The 21,300-nt window shown below is 45.4% G+C and overlaps 1 protein-coding gene and 1 non-coding gene across 3 annotated transcripts in view; one reads left to right on the top strand and one right to left on the bottom strand.

The window, feature by feature from the left end:
- UBE3C (ubiquitin protein ligase E3C) overlaps positions 1-21,300 on the bottom strand; it is a 120,754-nt gene that overhangs the window by 84,779 nt on the left and 14,675 nt on the right. For both annotated transcript variants that reach the window (XM_043590036.1, XM_043590034.1), the window contains exons 2-6: positions 8,984-9,037; positions 5,452-5,526; positions 4,822-4,968; positions 940-1,055; positions 374-531 (exon numbers count right to left, since the gene is read on the bottom strand). In XM_043590036.1, coding sequence (XP_043445971.1) covers positions 374-531; positions 940-1,055; positions 4,822-4,968; positions 5,452-5,526; positions 8,984-9,037 — 550 coding nt within the window. The remainder of the gene's footprint in view (positions 1-373; positions 532-939; positions 1,056-4,821; positions 4,969-5,451; positions 5,527-8,983; positions 9,038-21,300) is intronic.
- TRNAQ-UUG lies at positions 16,462-16,543 on the top strand. The gene has a single exon. It is a non-coding gene; the product is annotated as a tRNA-Gln (tRNA).

Genomic DNA, 21,300 nt, shown 5'->3' with positions numbered 1-21,300 from the left:
AGGCTTCCCGCTGCCAGAGCTCACGGACTCGCGGCACCGCCGCTCCTACCAGCTCAGGACGGGGGAGGACCGGCTGTGGGAGGACCCGGAGAGGTTTCCGACAGCCTGCGTCCGTTTGCTTCATTTTCAAGCAGCAGGGCAAGTGTAAAGCCTGCTTTACATATCCAGTGGGCACATCCAGGTGTTCGGGGCGGGCGGAGCCCAGGACAAACCGGGCACACACCCCTCAGCGGTGCACACCCCCGGTAGGGCACGGCGCCCGGTCCGTCCCATGTGGGGGTCTAGAGCCCGTGCGCAAGCCGCACAGAGTAGCCCACCGCGCGCACTCGCACGGTAACGCCAACCCACAGCCCTGAGCCTAGCTGCTACTTACCATTTTGAATCATGTAGTGCAAAATCTGTTCAATTATGGACACCACGTAGCTGGCGTCTCGTAAAACAGGCAAGTAAGTATTCTCAGACGAAAACACCTCAAGCATTCTCATTGGAAGTGCAACATTCAAACTGTCGTCATTACAGTTCTGCAATAACCTGTAAAAAAGAAAAAGTCTTCACACTACGTGTACTGGAAGGCGGATGTCACCCTGAGCCCCCTTCAATTATTCTCGCTCACTACAGGAAGGCCCGAACCACTCTGCTCTGCTGGCGCGTGTCTCTGAACAGAGGCAGGACTCAAAGGTAGACAGGAAAATAATCACACGTTCTGTCACTCGCATTTTTTTGCAGTGCTTATTATGGGCCAAACAGCATGGCGGCATTGGGTTCACGGAGAGGAAAAATGCACAATCGCAAAGGGAGAAACGGACGAAAAAAATCAACGATCGCAAGCATCGTGTAGGATTCTTACAATGCCTGGATCTCTCCCAGGGCCTATCATCTTCAAAGACGCCTTCAAGACATGGCACACCTGTAGCAAGGAGCTGACTAGATGGGATTTACCTGCAGCAGAGGCTCATCAATCTCTTTATTTGAAATAAGCATGTAAGTCTCTCAGATCCATCCAACTGCTGGACAAACAGAGAGCTGTGTTTAATTAAGTTCTGATACATCCATATCTGAAACAGCAAAACATACGTATAGGTCACTCTCAATCCATAAAAGCTCACTGTTTACTGCATTGCATAACACTCCAAATTTCCTGAATTGCTAAGGAGATACTTAATCAAACATGATAAAAAGTAAATCTTCTAGGGGCGCCTGGGCAGCTCAGTCGGTTGAGCACCCGACTTCGGCTCAGGTCACGACCTCAAGGTTCGTGAGTGCGAGTCGCACGTCGGGCTCTGTGCTGACGGCTCAGAGCCTGGAGCCTGCTTCCGATTCTGTGTCTCCCTCTCTCTCGAAAAACGAATCAACAAACATTAACAAAAAGACTCATCTGAATCTGAAATAACAACAGTTCATTTGCAACAATCAGCAATCCACAGTGAAAAACAAATGAGAACTACAGTATTAATCATAATGTACATAAGGCTATCAGTTTCTTCTTTTTACTTTTTGCCTCTGTCTCTCCAGCATCCTTTCCTTTTGGATATTCCCCTTCCCTAAGTCGTGAAATTTGGGTAGGAGAGGCAATCACAGGGCCCCACTATTCCCATGTAGGATGCCAGGCGACGGAGAAGGGAGAGATCCTTTCACAATGTCGACATTCGTCCAATCATCATGGTGTACCCTTTACCTATCCTACAACTTTACTTGTCAACTGTACCTCAGTAGAGCTGGGGGAAAAAAAAGTCAGGGATGTGGCCAGAGCTGCCCAGTCTCCTGGACACAACGACTGGTCAGTGAACTCCGCGGATGCTGAGTTCCATTTCTGTCTGACTTGCATCCCAGAGGCCTACCTACTATGGGCGTGGCTACCAGAAATGATTTCGAAAACGCAGGACTTAACAAGGAATCTCTTCTACTTTCTCTGCCGCATTTTCGTAAAACTGTTTTTTGTTCACTTCATGAGACCCATTAGAACGAGTTAAATTTTTTTTTTTAATTTTTTTTCAACGTTTATTTATTTTTGGGACAGAGAGAGACAGGGCATGGACGGGGGAGGGGCAGAGAGAGAGGGAGACACAGAATCGGAAACAGGCTCCAGGCTCCGAGCCATCAGCCCAGAGCCCGACACGGGGCTCGAACTCACGGACCGCGAGATCGTGACCTGGCTGAAGTCGGACACTTAACCGACTGCGCCACCTAGGCGCCCCTAGAACGAGTTAAAATTAAGACGGCTTCTTAAATGTGGCTACTTATCAATGTGCCACATAACCTTCCCTCTGCCTGTTATCTTTAAGGCGTTTCTCCTCTGACAGGAACACTTATTTCATATAAAATTGTTATCAGACAAAATATTCACGCAAAACCTTTTTTTTTTTTAATTTTTTTTTTAACGTTTATTTATTTTTGAGACAGAGAGAGACAGAGCATGAACGGGGGAGGATCACAGAGAGAGGGAGACACAGAATCTGAAACAGGCTCCAGGCTCTGAGCGGTCAGCACAGAGCCCGACGCGTGGCTCGAACTCACGGGCCGCGAGATCGTGACCTGAGCTGAAGTCGGGCGCTTAACCGACTGAGCCACCCAGGTGCCCAAAAGCATTTTTTTTTTAATGTTCAGTTTTGAGAGAGAGAGAGAGAGAGAGAGAACATGCAAGTGGGGGAGGGACAGAAAGAGAGGGGGACAGAGGATCCGAAGCGGGCTCCGTGCTGACAGCAGATAGTCCGACATGCGGCTCGGACTCACGAACCGCGAGATCACGACCCGAGCTGAAGTCGGACGCTTCACCGACTGAGCCACCCAGGCAGGCGCCCCGCAAAAGCGTTTTATAAAACAAGAGCGTGTCCTAAGTTTCGGGAAAATCATGTCTGTGACCCATTCCAAGTATGAACTTGCCTACACACAAGCTTTCTTCACGAGGTGTCTGGAGCTAACCTGTCCGTCTTTTCTCAGGAACTAATAGGATACAAGACTTTCTGCCAATCTGACATGCAGTTTATTCTCAATTATGTGCCGTCTATTAACAAATAAAAATAGCATGTACTGTAACTAAGCATTAGAAAAATCTAAAGGGCAATTATAGAAACTTCAAGACTAAGGTGCAAATATATTAATCAAGTAATTATGATTCAAGTTGCCTATGAAATAAGAAAGCCCAAAGCAGTAGTGACACTTAAACACTCTGGAGTGCGTTCAGATACTGTATCTTACAACCTTGACAAATGTACCAACGGCATCCGAAAGGCTGTACTATCGCTACTTTAAACACTTACTTTGCCTAACTTATTGTTATTATTTCCTAAACGCAGATGCGTCAACTTTTAAAAACACCTTATTCACCCTTTCTTGGGAAGTCAACTGAGGATATGAAGGGAGTAAACCAAGAAAGCAAAAAGATAATGGAATCAGGAAGGAGGATCCAAAACTGAAGCAAAGCGAGTGACTTTCCCAAGATAATGAGAGGCAAAGGATCCAAACTGGTGCAAAGGTTTCGGAAATCCAAGAATAGCTCCGGGGAAAACAAAGCATCAGACTATCTGACATCTTCAGTCACGGAAAATTACACTGAGAAGCATCATAGTCCTGTCAAAAGTGGAAGACGACTTTATCAAGAGACCCCAAGAAAATTAAACAAAAGTGAGGCAATTATTAACTCCAGAATAATTAAAGAAAATTAAAACCAAACACGAGATCCACAATAAAGTGTCCCTTTGTCCTCTGTATTTACATTTCCTCTGGGGATTTTCTAGTATGTATGGTTGGGGCGTGGAAGACTGACTTTTCATTGTGTACCTCGTTTAATATAATCTGAAATTTTTATTACAAGTAAACAAGAATTTCCGAGAATAAATACATATCTAACCGAACGAGTTACACAGAAATCTCTTAATATGTCCTGAGAGACAACATAGTAACAAGTTACATTTTTTAAAAGTTTATTCATCTATGCATCCATAGGTATTTTTCAACACTGTTCCTCATCACTGATTACATCAGAAGCCTATAAAATTTCAAAGTACTACAATTATATTCTGAATTTGTTTTTTAGAAATTAACTTTATTTTGTTTTTTTTAATTTTTTTTAATTTAATTTTTTTTTTTAATTTACATCCAAATTAGCTAGCATATAGTGCAACAATGATTTCAGGAGTAGATTCCTTAATGCCCCTTCCCCATTTAGCCCATCCCCCCTCCCACAACCCCTCCAGTAGCCCTCTGAATGTTTTAAGAGCAAGGGCCTGTAGGTCACAGATTCATATTAAAGTATTTACAGGGGCACCTGGGTGGCTCAGTCCATTAAGTGTCTGGGACTCCTGATTTAGGTTCAGGTCATGATCTCACCATCTGTGAAGTCAAGCCTGGCGTCTGGCTCCACACTGACAGCATGGAGCCCGCTTAGGATTCTCTCTCCCTCTCTCTCTGCCCCCCCCCCCCCCCCCGCCCAGTAAATACACTTTAAAATATTCACAGATAACATGCTGTGATACTTAGGTGCGCATCACCAGAGTGACTGAAGGCACAGGTACGTGGGGCTCTGGGTGAGAGAGGTGTTGCTGACTACCAACGCTGAGTAATGGGTACGTGGAGGATGGCTCACCAGATTATTCTACTTTTTCTTATATTTGACATTTTCCATAATAAAAAAATGAAAAAAAACTACTGAAAATTTCTATCGCTCTCTAAGAGGTGAAACGCAACACCACAAAGATGACCTGTCGTGGCGGGCTGAGGGAAGTTCAGAAAGACGGATGCCTTTGCAGGGTTATCTGGCCCCATTAAAAAAAAACACCAGAAAAGCCATAAATAGGGATAAGTGAGAACACAGTTAACACTCACCAAACGTTTTGAGTCTTCGTTCTGTTTGTAGAAAAACAGAAGCCGCCTCACCAAAAGGGTAAGGTTGGGACCGCTGGCGATGGAGAAAGTGCCACCGGACTGCGAGGCGCTGGCGTAGCGGTCAAAGGCGCTTCTCTGGATGGAGTGCTGGAGAAGAGACAAACCACACACGGGCGTGACGGACGGGCGGGACGGGCGGGACGGACGGGCGGCGCGGTCCACATGCGCCCCGGGGTCTGCACGGCGGGGGCGCAGTGAGGGGGCCGTGACGGGGCAGCTCTTGGGAAAAGGGGAGATGAAACCCAGCAAACCTGGATCGCAACACAAACCCTCCACTCCCCTAGAATGGTCTTCCGCCGCCTCCCTCCGCTTTCATCTTGAGCTGCAGCCCGCGTTTCAACTTTTACCATTTAAAAACCACCTCAAAACTCCCCTACCCGTAAATCTTTACGTAAATGTAAACGAATACGGCTAATTTCTGGGGGAAACGCTATTATCGACATTAACTGTCATGAAACAGGTGTACCGAAATCCCCACAGAACGATTCCACTTCTAAGACTCCGAGGCCCTATCTGAAACAAACTCTGGCAGGCCTTTCCAATTCTTTCTCAGCTTGAAAGCAAACTTACTTGCTGTTTCCGGTCTCGATAGCCTCGGATAAATGACTGTATGATTATTGCATTTTTCAACCTTCGCCTTTCCTCCTGCATGATGAAGGGAGGAAGGGACAATTGGTCGGAGTGAATTGACATTTAGCTAGTAAAGACTTAAAAAAAAACAACTACAGAATTTACATACCACAAAATTCAATCTTTCAAGCGTACCGCTTACCAGTCTTCAAGATCTTCAAGGTTCAACTACCACCACCATCTAATTTGAGAATACTTTCATCAGCCACTCCACACGCCCTGTTCCCATTAGCACTCGTCTCTCGTTCCCTCTCCCGGGTCCCCCGACATCCGCCGCAACCACTGACCGAGTTTCCGTCTGCACGGGATTGCCTATTCCGGACATTTCTTATCGTGGAGGCAGATAACGCGCGGCCTTTTGTGTCAGGCCTCGTTCACCCGGCCCGACGTTTTCAAGGCTGAGCCGTGTCGTGTCACGTGTCGGTTCTCCACTACTTTTTACGGCCAGTACGTACGGTATTTCCTTGTGCAGCCGTCCCACGGTTTACCATTTACCGCCCGATAGACACTCGGGCGGTTCCCACTCTGGGCTGCTGCGAACATCGCTGCCGCACACACTCATGTCAAAGTTTCGCGTGGACACGGTTACGTTTTTCTTGGGTGCACGCCCACGAGCAGGACTAGCACGTGAGGAGCTACCGGACTGTTTGCCAAAATGGCGACACCACCTTCCACTCCTCCCAGCACAGTGAGACTTCCGACAACGACCGCGGTTTTCAATACAGGAAGGAAAACGGACAACACGAACACCAATTTTAAAAGACACTTTCTCATTTCAAAGCGGAAACTCTAGTTTTGACTGACCTAAGACTGTCTTGAAAATTTCCAGTGACCTAGCAAAACAAATTTTTTTTTCACATCGTCATCGCAAGCAACGTAGCCACCACCACTTGAAAGTCTACGACGCGCCAACCCCGAGACGCCTGACAACCTTAGATGAACGTCACTCCCGGTTTCATGATGCAGAAGCTGAAATTTCCATAAAGACACCGGTGCCGGAAGACCTAAGGGAGTCAGGATTCACCCTCAGGCGTGACACTAAAAGTTGTGCCCATCTTACCACGTGACACTGTCTCATGCTATGCCACCTGGCAGGTGAGTGCCACCTGCCAGGCCTGAAAGGCACACACACACTCACCCAGAAGACCAATCAGGTCGCGCAAGCGTGCTTTCTGAGCTTCAAGTGGTTACGGCGAAGGAAGCCCTGAGCTTAAACCTAGTTTGGGACTCTATTCACTACTACGATGATTCTAAGAGCACCTAATTAAAGACCCATATACTGTCCCAGGAGTTTTCTATTTTTATGCATTCGGTTGTTCACCGAGGAGGAAGTCTCGGTGACATCCCAGTGTCCTGGCTGGGACCGGGACCTAACGGCTGCATCTCAGCTGGACTGGAAACAGATGGATCCTGACAAGGACTGAAGACCAGCTGCAGATCAGCTCGACTCTGTATTATTTAAAGGCGACCCATCCCTCTCCCTACTGCCGGTCAAAATCAAATGCAATGCTTTCCAGAAAGAAGAGATCATCATCGAGAGCCTGCAGATCTCTCTTCATTTTGGAATACAGAATGTCAGTATTCAACCAAAACAATCGGGCAAAAGACAAGAACTAAAAATCAAGAGGACAAACAACAAACCCACAGGTGATCCAAATACTGGAGCTTAAAAACTATCTTTAATAATCACAGTTATATTCACGAAATTAAAAGACAATTAAAATTAAAATGTTCATAAAATTAAAAGAATCAAAGAAAATTCTACAACTAAAATAAAAATCTGATCCACAGGTTAATGGATATTATGTGACAATCAGACACTGGTAAAGAGATAATCTGTAAATTAGAAGTTAGGTCAGAAGAAATACCCAAACCAAAGCCGAAATATTCAAAAGGATAAATATACAGAAGAGTATGGGATAAGGCCAAGGTCAAATACATAAGTAATCTGAGTCCAAGAAGAGGGGAGGAAGAATGGAGCTAAAACACTATTGGAAGAGATGAGAGCTGAGAGTTTTCCAGAAAAGATAAAAGACATTAACCAATAAATGGTCATTTTCAACTGTGAGCAATTTTACCACATTTGGTAACTTCTGGAGACATTTTTGGTTATCTCAACCAGAGGGAGGGAGTGTTGTGGCATCTAGTGGGTGGAACAGAGGCCCTGGAGGCTGCTACACACCCCTCGATGTACAGGATAAAGCCCCACAACAAAGAATTAATGAGTCCAAGATGTCAACAGTGCTGAGGGTGAGAAACCCCGCCTGAAAGTCTCCGTATTTGCTGCTTCCTGCACCAAGAAAGTTCTTCCTCCAGCTTTCCATAGGAGCTTCTTTTTCCTCCTTCAGGAATCCTGCTCAACTCTCTACCCAGCTCGGAGAGTCCTTCCCTGAATGCCCTACCCGACAGCAGGCCTTCCCAGTTATTATCACCTCACTCTACCTCACTCACAGCACTTAGCACCGTCTCAACAGCTTGGTGAATCTCTGTGTTCTATAACCACACAAGAACATTATCCGCCCTTTGGAAGCTTTTTTTTTTTTTTTTGGAGAGAGAGAAGAAAGTGTGCCAGTGCACGATGAGCGGGGGAGGGACAGAGAGAGGGAGAGAATCCCAAGCGCCCAGAACATGGTCTTATTTACTATCTGTGTCCCCTGTAGGCAGAGCAGTCCCTGGAATGTAACAAGCTCTCAATTAGTATTTCTTAAAGGAACAAATGAATTATTAGAAAACAAAATAAAAATCTAGAAAAATAGGCCTAAAATACCATAACTGCCGATTAATCAATAAAGCCACTGTCACCAGAAAGATGAAATGTAAAGTAAAGAATACAACGGGCGCCTAGGTGGCTCAGCCAGTTAAGCGTCTGACTCTTGGTGTCATGAGGTCATGACCTCAGGGGTCGTGGGACCGGGCCCCGTGTCGGGTTCTGTGCTGACAGCGCGGAGGCTGCCTGGGATCATCCTCTCTCCCTCCCTCTGCCCCTCCTCCACACGTGCGCATGTGTGTGCACTCTCTCTCAAAATAAACAAACATATTTAAAAAGAGAAAGAATAAAACAACAAATGTCACAGCTCCTTTCATCTATTTGACTTCTTCACAAAGAGTTATGGTAACTGCCTTCACAGTGAGTTTGCTTCTTCTGCTTGGCAAAAGATGAGCGTTATATACTAAGTCTTTCTAGATCTCCTGGAAACCATATCACAAGCAAGCAACTGAACTTTATAAAAGCCTGCTTTCCCCCTGTATTCTGGAAACTGCCCTTGTAGTCCATCTTTTCCACAGCGGTTCCAGAATAAATTACTTGTTATAAAATCCAAAAAATCCAGATATGTTTCTAAAGTTTCACAGACGTAAAAATATGTATATATGCATATGCATACCATGCATATATATAACAGCAAAATCAACCCTTATTTAAATGCTATGGAAAAATGTTTATCTAAAGAGACTATTATAAAACTGTTTTTACCTCTCTTTTTCTTCTTTCTTCCTGAGTACGATGTAAAAGAGAAGCCTTTTCTTCCTAAACACAAAAAGAGAGAAGAGAAAGAAGGTTGTAATTTCAAATTCTAAAATGCTCTCATACAAAAATTATAGAATGTTTTGACCCAAAAGGGATTCTAAGCATCATACAAACATTCTGACTTAATGAGAAATCTGAGCACACGAGGTTATATGGTTCCCTCCTGCCAGATGACAGATCTAATTAAAGTTAGTATTTTAACTAACAGTAGTTTTCCAGGAATAAACTCTGATTTCTTTACACACACAAGAGACTTCAAGTGAAACCAGAAATATCTGAATAATGTCAATGCATCATATCAATGTCAATATCCTGGTTGTGATTATCACACTAGTTTTGCAAAATATAACTCCCAGGGGAAATCAGGCAATGCAAACAAGAGAGCTTTCTGTATTATTCCTAACAGCTGAACATGAATGTACAATTATCTCAATAAAAATTTTGATAAAACAATTTCTGTACTGTTACTGAATGTTAAAAAAAATCTTTTTTCATCATAAGTAAAACTAAATTTTGAACAAAATTACTCGGTATGTAGAAGGAACCAAAGCAATCAATGGGAAAGTTAAACATTCCTAATAAAATAAAAATACACAAAGACAACTCTCCTCTCCCCTGAAGTGCTCCAGTTTACAGTGAATGGGCATTTTATTTTTACAAATGTAATTCAAACTAAAACTAACAGTCCAAGACATTATACATGAATCATTACAAAAATAAATAAATTTCTTAACAAAAACAAACACACCATCAAAATAGTGTCAGAAGGCAAGTAATTAAGCCAATTAAAATTTTTTTTAATGTTTTTATTTATTTTTGAGACAGAGAGAGACAGAGCATGAGCAGGGGAGGGGCAGAGAGAGAGGGAGACACAGAATCCGAAACAGGCTCCGGGCTCTGAGCTGTCAGCACAGAGCCCCCGACGCGGGGCTAGAACTCACAGACCGCGAGATCATGACCTGAGCTGAAGTCGGACGCTCAACCGACTGAGCCACCCAGGCGCCCCAGTAATTAAGCCAATTTAAAATTATACATTGAGAGGGGCACCTGGGTGGCCAAGTTGGTTGTGTCCGACTTCGGCTCATGTCATGATCTCCTGGTTCAGGAGTTTGAGCCCCACCCCCCCCCACCCCCCCACCCCCGTCAGCTCTCTGCTGTCAGTGCAGAGCTCGCTTTGGATCCTCTGTCCCCCTCTCTCTACCCTTCCCCTGCCTGTGTGTGCACGTGCTCTCTCTCTCTCCCTCCCAAAAATAAATAAACATTAAAAAAATTATACATTGATATGTGAATCAACAGTGTGCAGAATGAAAAATTTCTCACCGACAAAACTGAAGCCAAAGAAATAAATCCAGGGCACCTGGCTGGCTCAGTCAGTAGGCCATGCATGCGACTCTTGATCTTGGGGTCATGAATTCAAGCCCCACATAGGGAGTAGAGCTTACTCAAAAAAAAGGGGGGGGGGGGGGACAGTGGTGCCTGGGTGGCTCAGTCGGTTAAGTGTCCGACTTCAGCTCAGGTCATGACTTTATGGTTCGTGGGTTTGAGCCCCGGGTCGGGCTCTGTGCGGACAGCTCAGAGACTGGAGCCTGCTTCAGATTCTGTGTCTCCCTCTCTCTCTCTGCCCCTACACCACTCATGCTCTGTCTCTGAGTCTCTCAAAAATAAATAAACATTAAAGAAAGAAAAGAAATCCTCCATTTTCCACTATAGAAAATTTCATTTCTTGGGGTGCCTCAGTGGCTCAGTCGGTTAAGCATCCACTCTTGATCTCAGCTCAGGTCATGATCTCAGTTTGTGGGTTCAAGCCCTGCATCAGGCTCTGTGCTGACAGTGCAGAGCCTGCTTGGGATTCTCTCTCTCCCTCTCTCTGCCCCTCCCCTGCTCATGCACACGTGTGCACATATACTCTCTCTCAAAATAAACTTTAAAAAAATGTTTTAAAAAGAAAATTTCATTTCTTGAATTTCAAATAAAAAGCCTTTATCTACCACATGTTCAAAGTCAGAAAAATATTTTGTTTTAAATTTTAATTAAAAGGAGTAGGGAGAATGGAAACTCTATGTAGTAAAAAGTGCAAAGTTATGATGCTCAGAATTATGGACAGCTTCTAGAGAATAATATAGACCAATTTCTAGCCATTATCCCTGTGTCCATAATTTCTTTTCCTTCTATCTCCATTTGTCCAGATTTAATATATGTTCATTATTTGGTTATAGCTAAAGAGCTGAGATTTCTTAAAATGGTATACCCTGGTACAACTATGAAAAAACATATTTCATGTCTGAAATCAAACAAGCCAAAATGGTCCACGCTGGCGAAACAGGCACCAGATTTACTTGCCCACACCAACGAGCTCATCATCCTCACTAACCCCAAAGCCCGGTACCGCGGGCTCCAGGACCTCACGGTTCCCTCCACCTTGCTGCTCTCATTTACTTCCACATCCGGCGTGCGTATGTATCCAACAAATGCTTACGAGATGACTGATGAGCACTTCCTTTAAGTAGAACAAAGCAGTCTAAAAGACGCAGTGAGCACACCAGCTGAAAAGCACTTCTGGGTTCCAGCAACACGGTACCGAGGCATCGATAGCTTCGAAATCAAAACAGGTGCTAGCTATCAAAACACACAACTAGATTCTAACTCAATACTAGAATTTCTTACAAATTCTATTTAAGTCTGAAGCTTATGATGTGGGAGGCGCCACACAAGCACAAGAGACAGTGCTGGCCGTGTTGACGGTTGAGTATTCTTAACTTCTCATGGCCTGTAAGTCAAATTCCCTGGACACGGGACATCGTATAAACATGAAGGTCACTCCTCCTACCTGTGCTCAGGGGCCATACAGTCTCCTACTCAAAAGACAATTCATTTAAAAAGAATAAAGGAAGTATAGCAAGCAATCCAAAATACTGGATATACAGACACACACCAAAGCCTGATATGTAACTTCAACAATAAAATTGTACTTTGGAAACCGAAAAGGCCTTTCAGAGAATACTCATGCTCCTGAAACATCCTGCAGGAAAAAGAAAAGGGGCTACAGGGAGGGGTCAGCCAAACTCGCACATCAAGTCAGGCACCCCACAAAGTCGACTCTAAGAACAGCACTGGCTGCCACCAGCACTGATTTGTCTACACCCAAGCACCGTGCCCTACACAGGAGGGACGAGGGGAGGACACGGGCGCAACACGCAGCGGCCAACACGGACGGAGGGCTTCCCTCGTCGCGGTGTGAAAGTGGAAGGTCCAGGACCTGAACACGGGTGGGCTAGAACTTACTAACCCACTAAGCAGTAGACCATTTACTTCAAAAAAGAACATTATTATTTTACATTTTGAGAAATCAAAAAAATTCTTTGTCTTCATAAGACATAAGTAATTTGGAAGATATACCAGAAAGGAGGCTGATGGGGAGAAGGAGGCCACAGAAAAAAGTCCTAATCACCAAAATCTGACAGAGTTCAGAAGTTCAGAGTTCAGAGCACAGGATACAGAATGTCTAGAAAAGGTGAACTAAGTAATCAGAGCAGGACACAGAGGCTGCCGTAAAAAGCCAGCCCAGCACAAAGGAAAGGGCGACAGACCACACAATCGATGTCTATAAATTACGTAGATCATCCCTATGCGGCCCCTGAACGGTAACCAACTTCCAGATCAGGGCCAGAGCCGCTCAGCGTGGTCCCCATTCAAAAGACATTCAAATGAGTCACAGGAGGAATATCTATTCACTCAGCAGGTACTCAGCGAATCGTGTATCATGCTAGGCCCTAGATATTTTCAAAGTAAGCACGGCACCTGCTCCCCAGGAGCTCACAGTGCGGCGGGAGGACAAAGAAGCCTGCTTACTGAGGACGCGCTGTGTGCCAGACGCCGTTACTCAGCAGTAACCCTGAACAAGGCGGACGGTCCACCCCCGTGCACCGAGGTACAAACAGGGTCCAAGCGCGGGGAAAGAGGGGTGCTCTGCCTCAGCCACTGAGGGACCGCTAAGAAACGGCAAATCTGAGAGGCAACCTAGAAGGAGGTGTTGAGCAGGACGACGAGATGGGAAACCGTGCGGGCGGAGGGACAGCGCACGAGACAGCTGAGCCGGGATGAACCGCACTCAGCGATGACCGTGGGAGAGTCCGCTCCGGGCCGAGGATGGGCCCGAGGGCTCCAGCTCTGGCTGCGGAGCCCACACCACGGCGGCAGGGATGGGAGCGAGGCGATGACACCCTCGCAATTCAGGGCCACGGAGACGGGGGTGCGCCTCGTGAGTTAGCAGGTAACAAAAGCAACGGTTCAGCCGAGACCCGTGACTCCTTCTGGATCACGTCACATCAGGCTGCCAGCCCTTTAAAGCCAACAAAAAACTGCAACCTATTCTCAATCGTTTCCTAAAAGATCACTGAAGGTCAAATGTAAGAATCATCTCTTCTCGGGGCGCCTGGGCGGCTCCGTCGGTTAAGCGTCCGACTTTGGCTCAGGTCATGATCCCACGGTTTGTGAGTTCGAGCCCCACGTCGGGCGGTGTGCTGACAGCTTGGAGCCTGAACCTGCTTCAGATTCTGTGTCTCCCTCTCTCTCTGCCCCTCCCTGGCTCGCACTGTCTCTCAGAAATAAATAAACACTGAAAAAGAAAAAGCAAGCAAGCATCTCTTCTCAATGCTCATTTAAATTAACCAAATTTATGTAAAACGTTACTACACTGCCCTTATTTTCTATTTCGTGTTAGTCATCCTATCGGAGAACCTAGTCTGACAACCACCAATGTCCCCTGAGGGATCAAGTTCAAACACAGCCTTAGCATGGGGGTATCATGGCTAAAACACTTCTTCTCCCGGCTCCTCATGGGCCATCTCCTGGTGCTGCCTCAAGCGCATCTCTCCCACGATCCCTAGGCCTCAAGCCCTGCTCCCTTCTGCCCAGGGCGGCCCCACTTCCCTGCTGACCCCAGCACGCACCCAAGCCGCACTCATCTCGGGTGAGACTCCGCTTAAACGTCCTCTCGCCCACGAAGCTCCCCCTCGGAGGCCACCGTCATTCCCGTTCCTCCACACCATCCGCCGGGAGCTCGCCGAGGCGACGACGGCCTCGGTGCAGAAGACGCTCGTGGAAGGGCACGGAGCACGCGACTATCTGCGCTAGTCAAAACCACGGAGGCAATGTGGGTGTCACCCACAAGGACGCGGCCTCCGCCATGGGCAGATCACCGTTCAACACGCCGTGCCACGGAGCGCTAGCCACTGAGCGCTGGCGTGGGCACAGTTGGTCTGGGGAGGAGTGCACTGTCAGCCCTCCGAGCAGAAGATCAGAGAGTAAAACTTGAACTCCATCAGTTCCAGCCGCAAGTAAGGAATGATCCGAGCACAGGGAGGTACCCGTTGGGCCCCAGTCTGGGAACGAGCAGGCGCAGACCGCGCGGCAGGAGAGGAAGCAGCCCTGCGGGGCCCACAGCCACACAGGGGGAGAGCCACGGCCGCGCCCCTGCGGACCAAGCTCTAACCACACAAGCCCGACAATGTGAAATATTTAGCAGGGTCTAGATTTACAGGGTTTTATCACTTACAGATAAAACAAAGTGTCTATTTAAAGAGAAAAATGTTTTTTATCTTAATGCACCTGCAGAGAGGAAACAGTAAAGGTAACTTTAATTGTATGTTTCTCCTTCAATAAATTATAAATTCCTTCAGAACAAGGCCTGTGTCTTGGTGTTTATAATCCCGATATTTAGCACTATGCCAAATTGAATGAATGAAGGGTTCAATTTAGAAAGAATAAAGGTACAACGGGGAAATCTGAAACTGGAAAGATTTTAAAGTTGACTAGAATGTAAAATCACTTATCTATTGAGGCGGGTATTAGAAAGGCCCTGATCTGTCTACCAACATTTAGTGCCACCAAAATCGGAATAGTGGCCAAACAAATCCTAAATCCAACCAATAATTCCAATGTTCTAAACTCCCTCAGGAGGTCAACAAATAATTCCAAAATGTTGTAAGTATTATAAATCTCATCAACATTCCTTACTTAATCAATCACTCTTACAAATGTTGGTGAGCCCAACTCCATCTGGAAAGTATGACTGCTCAGGTGGACGGGCCAGCTCCTCTGACCGCCAGGCTGCCCTTCTGGACACGCTAAATCCGCCCGTAGAGACAAGTGTCTGAACACGTCCCCACAGCAAACCCTGACTGAGCCCACAGAGTAACCCACACCACGGTGAGTCCACGGTCAGTTACGGCACAAAGCGGGGGTGGAGGCGGGCGGGGGAGGCGGCAAAGGTGGGGAGTAACAGCCACACATGCCACATCGTCCGCAGTACCCAGGCACAGAGGCTGGAAGGTGGAGGACGGTACAGGGAGGATCACGTCTGGACGCACCTGGACAGAGGGAAGAGTGAAGAAAGGTGACTCCCGGCACGGAGGCCCCTCCCCCTCCAGCAAGACCACCACCTACACCAGCGTCTCAGGGACACTCCTCTGCCACTGTCACACGCTTTAGCACAGCTACGCCATCCGCATCGTTATTCACTTAGTATTATTCTTTAAACTTTTAAAACTTTGAACTTTGGACTAATTTTAGACAAAGTTGCAGAAATGATATAGTGAGTTCCCTAATCCCCTCGGTCTCTTACCCTAGTCCCCCTTCATAACCAGACTGCAGTTAGCAAGAACAGGAAATTAACATGGGGCCAGTATCACTAAGCGAACCACAAATTTCATTAGAAATTCACCAATTTTTATACTGAAGATCTCTGCCTGTTCTAGGATCCCATCCAGGGTCCACACTGCAGTTAATTCCCATTTTTTTCCCTACTCCCTACCGATCTCTAACAGTTCCTCCACCTTTACCTTTTACATCTTGGACTCTCCTCCTCAATCTGAGCTTTTCCAATATTCTCGTACAATTAGAGAGAGGTTATGCAATGATGATGGCCTTAGACGTTACTGCATACGGTAAAATACATCAGCCATGCCTCCATACTTACATAATCAAATAAATATATAAACAAGACAGAAGAAAAATCTCTTCTCACAGAATGCAGTTAATAAAAGTAGGAGAGAGGAAAGGTATCACCAAACACCACAGTAGTAAACACTGCAGACAAGAGCTACCGAGGCATGCTGAAATTAGTGGGCAGAAGTTTGAGGAAAAAAACAGGATTTGCCTGATCTCAAAGTACCTCCTCAAGCACTTTATCAACTACTACGGGACAGACAGCAAACGTGGAGAACCCCGCAGACGCCACCCAGGTGACCGGGCCCACCAGCGCGAAGGCACGAGGCCATCACGAGCCCTACGGTACTGCTGTCTTGAGCTCCAGTTCCTCCTAAAACTCAACACCATGAAAACAAAACTGCATTCTTACATTTCAAATCAGCTAAATTAAAAAGGAAACACTGGATTACAATTATCAGAAACTAAGTTCCTGGGGCGCCTGGGTGGCTCAGTCGGTTGAGCGTCCGACTTTGGCTCAGATCATCTCACGGTTCGTGGGTTCGAGCCCCACATCGGGCTCTGCGCTGACAGCTCGGAGCCTGGAACTGCTTCGGATTCTGGGTCTCCCTGTCTCTCTGCCCCTCCCCTGCTTGTACTCTGTCTCTCTTTCTCTCTCTCAAAAATAAACATCAAAAAAAATTTTTAAATAAACAAAAGATAAAAATTAAAAAAAAGAAACTAAGTTCCTCAAAGCAAAAGAACAGTTTATCATCCCAATAAAGGAGTGTGAGGTGCTATGTAAAGCTTCAGAGGAAGATAAGTCTATAATTTTATTTTTTAATTTTGATATCGAACACCACAGAGAACACAAACTCACATGTCCATCATTAGATCAGGCAAATGTTATTTATTCCCCTTCTCTGACAGAATTGGATTCTGAAAATGAATTCCTAACCAGAACACCAGGTGTGGCTCTATGGTTCAACAAACTTCATTTCAAGAAAGCGTCCAGGGCCCGACCTTCTGAATGCGCCCTTTTATTTGGTACTCGTCTCGGGGCGATTTTAGAAAAGGGATGGGGCTTGTGCCCACCCACTCACCCCGCTCAGGGACACCTTCACTCAACTCTGTACGCGTGGTATTCGAAGTACTTTCTTCAAGTTGTTCCCAATTCTTTCCCCCACAGTCAAGATGTACTTTCCGTGGCTCAAGGTAAAAGGTTTACATCACAAAGATCTGATGCTCCTCTTGAAGTGACGGACAAGAGGAGACCTTTCTGCTCTCAGGATGGAGAGAAGAGGGTGCTGGTCATGACTGCCCCCATCTTCACAAAGCTAGAGGACTAAATCCCCTACGCAGGAGTGACGAACGGACGCTCTGTTAGGTACTCCTCTCAAACACGGGCAAGGGACAAGACCGCCCTTCGGCTGGGAGAGGCTCTAGCTTCTGCTGCGGGACCTCGCTGGACCAAAGCCCCTACTGGACCCCCCACGGCGTCTGGCCCAGCTCCGCTCTTCCACAACACCACACATCACATCTATGTTCCTGTCTGTCACAAAGTCATCAGTGGGTTTTAAAAGGTTAAGAAGATTAAAAGAGGAGCTAGACAAAACTTAGACTTGTTTACTTATTCAGCTCGTGTTCATCTCAAAGCATCAGTGAGCGCCTCAGTGTGTACAGACCAGCTCTGTCTTCCCTGGAGACTGAAAACTGGCCACACTTGTCTCTAAGTGATCCGCGAACTGACTCACTGGACAGTGAGGTTATTGGCTTTGTTACTAAAGTCACTTTCATCATACCTTTGGCCAATCAGCAGCTCTAGCCTTTGTAATTAAATACAATACCCCAGATGAAGCGTTCTCAACTTTTCATTAATTTAATTCACCGTCCCATTCTACGCTTACTTTCAGGCTGTTCAGAAATCTTTCCTGTTTGTTCCCCCAAAGTTTAACGGTTTAGGGGTGGTATGCCTTATGGTTTCAAAATAAAGCTTGAGCACGGTGGTTTTACATGGAGACGGGGCTCATAGTGGGATAGGTTCACTCTCTCAGCCAGTGCATGAGAAACCACGTCTCAAAAATCTTATCATTTGTTTGATTTGTGCTTCCTCCTATGCAGGCTGTACGCTTACGAGACTAAAAAGCTAGTTCCAGCGGCTCACTAATGTGGTCCTTATTATAAATGAAGACATATGATGACAATCATAATTATCCTTAGTGCCTTGATTTACAAGACAATCTTGACCTTCAGACTTCAGAAATGACATATTTTTCTGTTGTTATAAAACCCCAACCCACGTCAGGCACAGCAGTCAGGTGGGAAAAAATAAAGGCACAGACATAATCCCAATTTGCTATTACCAATACCTGTGTGTAGCTCACACTAGCAAAATAACTATCAATTTCTGAAAGTGAAATTCATCAGGTTGCTAGAAAAATAAACCCCACCACAATGCATAGGGAGACTCGGTGGACAGAAATGCACACTAGCCACACGGGCCGTGTATATAGTCCATACTCCATATGCCCATATTCCCAAACTGCAGCCACCAAACACTGACACCTGGCTGACAACCCCCTACTCTGACCTCATCGTGAGCAAGCATTTCAGAGAAATCACGGATCTGACACCCTAGTTATACTGAAATTAACACTGCTCAGTTTTTACAATGTTCCTTCATGTGCCACCTAAATCATCACACACCATACTTTGGGACAAACAGTGACCTACACTAATGAGGCTAAAGCATGATCAGGTAGGTCAAATTCAGAGACTGTCCAGGGAGACGCAAATGGAAAGAAAGATCAGCCTGTGAGAAAGGTAGCATTTCAAATCTATATAGAATGTGTATTATTTAATAACTATTACTGGAAAAACTGGGTGACCTAAATAAATAACAATGTAGCTTTAGTCTATACGTCAAAATAGATCCCTAGGGCTCCTGGGTGGCTCAGCTGGTTAAGCGCCCTCAGTTTTGTGTCAGGTCATGGTCTCATGGTTTGTGAGTTCAAGCCCCACATGCCTGCTTGGGATTCTCGCTCTCTCCCCCACTCTCTCAAAATAAATTAATAAACTTAAAAAAAAAAAAACAGATCCCTAACGGATATAAGATTTATATATATACATATATGTATATAAAGGGCTAGCTATAAAAATGTGAAGGTAATATGAGCACTAAAAAATCTCCATATGAAAGAAGACTTTCTCTAAGAAAGATGTATCACGTCAACACTAAGTCTTGTTACGGTTTGTCATTTATTTAATAAATTTGAGTACATAAAAATTAGAACTTTCTACACAGAAAAATATAACACAGGTTAATAAAATAACAAAATAGGAACAACTATCTATAATAACGCAAAGCCAATTATTTGTAAAATCAGCAAAAGCTATATAAACAGTGCAGAGAGAACTAAAAATCTTCTAAACCTAAGAACTTCATTTTTACTCATTTTAGAAATATGCAATAGAAACCCAACGAAAGAGGATTTTTCCCTATCTGTTTGGCAAAGACTCGGGGAGCTGCTGTGAGTTACAGACAGCAGGCACTTTCATTCGCTGATAACCCACCTCGGCAATCGAGGTGCATCTACCAACATCCCAAATGTGCATAGCCTTTGAGCTGGCACGTCTAGAAATGTGACCTATACGAACGAAAGGCATTTACAAAGGCATTTACAAGGCATTATTTACAAGGATATGCACTGCAATGTTGCTTAGTGAAAAACTGACCATAAACGGCCATTAAAATATAAGACAGATAGGTTGTGCAACATTCACTGCACACAGGATCATCCGGCTCTCGAAAAGAATGCGGTCAATCGCCTGTGCTCATCTGGAACGATCTCCAAGACGGGTTATCAGGCGGTGAGAGGAGTGCTGCAGCCTGTTTCACATGCTCCAGCAGGTGTTTAAACGGGAGAGGAGCATGCCCCCGGGCGATTCCACACGCAGAGAACAGTCTGACTGTCAGGACCCGTGACGGAGGCAGTGAGGGGTGGGTGAGAGGTGAGGTGGGGGGGGGGACTTGGACCGCTTTCCTCTGCGTCGTTATTTCCTACTGCTCGAGTTATTACCCGTGCCCATGGAATACGTTCTCACCTTTGTAATAAACCAGTGAAGACACAAGACGACATAAATTTTCAAAACCAGCTCCACGTAAACAAGTCCATACGAAGTGGCCGGGAGGAAAAGAACAAGGAAGCACCACCAAAAAGCACCCTCAGACCGTGACCGCTCCGATTTATTACACGCATACTGGAAAGCACCGCTTGCGTTTTGAATCCTACAGGCCTAGAAAAAGCAGGGAATTCTCAGGAGCAGTTCTATACCAGTTCACAAAACACACTCATCAAGTGTTTCTGGCGTGACGAGTCGGCGCCCACGGTCCTTTCAGCCCTCGTCTTCCCTCCACAGCTGTGACACTACACGTCTTCCTCAACATGTAAACAAGAGTGAACGAAGCAAACGTCCCTATTTGAGCCTTGAGCTTTAGACACATTATCTTGTCTCCTCTGAAAATTGAATGTGGCCAAACTTCAAAAATGCCGTTAACAAAGATGTTTTTCAATAGGACAAAAAACGTTTTTTGTTTTTGGCAAATACATTTAGGGGTAACAAAATGAAGTTTAAAAAAAATCAGTCATATACAGTTTAAATCAGATTTCATTAACTATCCGAATTTAAAAATTTATGGTCGAAAATCTGAGTGGAAGTCAAAGTACATTTATATAATGTAATTTCCATAAGCCAAATGCTCAGACAGACCGCTAACCATATAAAAAGAACTTCAGCATGCTTATTAATATCTTGATTTTTAAAGCAATTATGAAGCTTCCTCTGTCTCACCATTTGGGTTATTTTCCGTTAGCAATTTACTCCATTTAACAGTGTAAACAGAATAATCAGTTTCACACCTGTTTTAAGTTGGTATTTTCCCACTCTCATGCACTAACAGAAGAGCAGTTTTACACAACTCAAAGAATCGTCAAGTGGGGCACCTGGGTGGCTCAGTCGGTTAAGCGTCCGACTTCGGCTCAGGTCATGATCTCGCGGTTCGTGAGTTCGAGCCCCACGTCGGGCTCTGTGCTGACCGCTCGGAGCCTGGAGCCTGCTTCGGATTCTGTGTCTCCCTCTCTCTCTGCCCCTCCCCCATTCATGCTCTGTCTCTCTCTGTCTCAAAAATAAATAAACGTTTAAAAAAAAAAAAAGAATCGTCAAGTAAAACACTTCCTTTTGAGTTAATTAAAATGTTAAATGCTAGCAAAAGTATTATTTGTGAATAAGGCACAACCTACAATTTGCAGGTTTTTCCTAAGAACCTCTATGAAAATCTA

The sequence above is a fragment of the Prionailurus bengalensis genome, chromosome A2, assembly GCF_016509475.1.
Source record: "Prionailurus bengalensis isolate Pbe53 chromosome A2, Fcat_Pben_1.1_paternal_pri, whole genome shotgun sequence".
NCBI lineage: Eukaryota > Metazoa > Chordata > Mammalia > Carnivora > Felidae > Prionailurus > Prionailurus bengalensis.
Note: the sequence above shows the minus strand (reverse complement) of the source record. Positions and strands in the feature narration are given on the sequence as shown.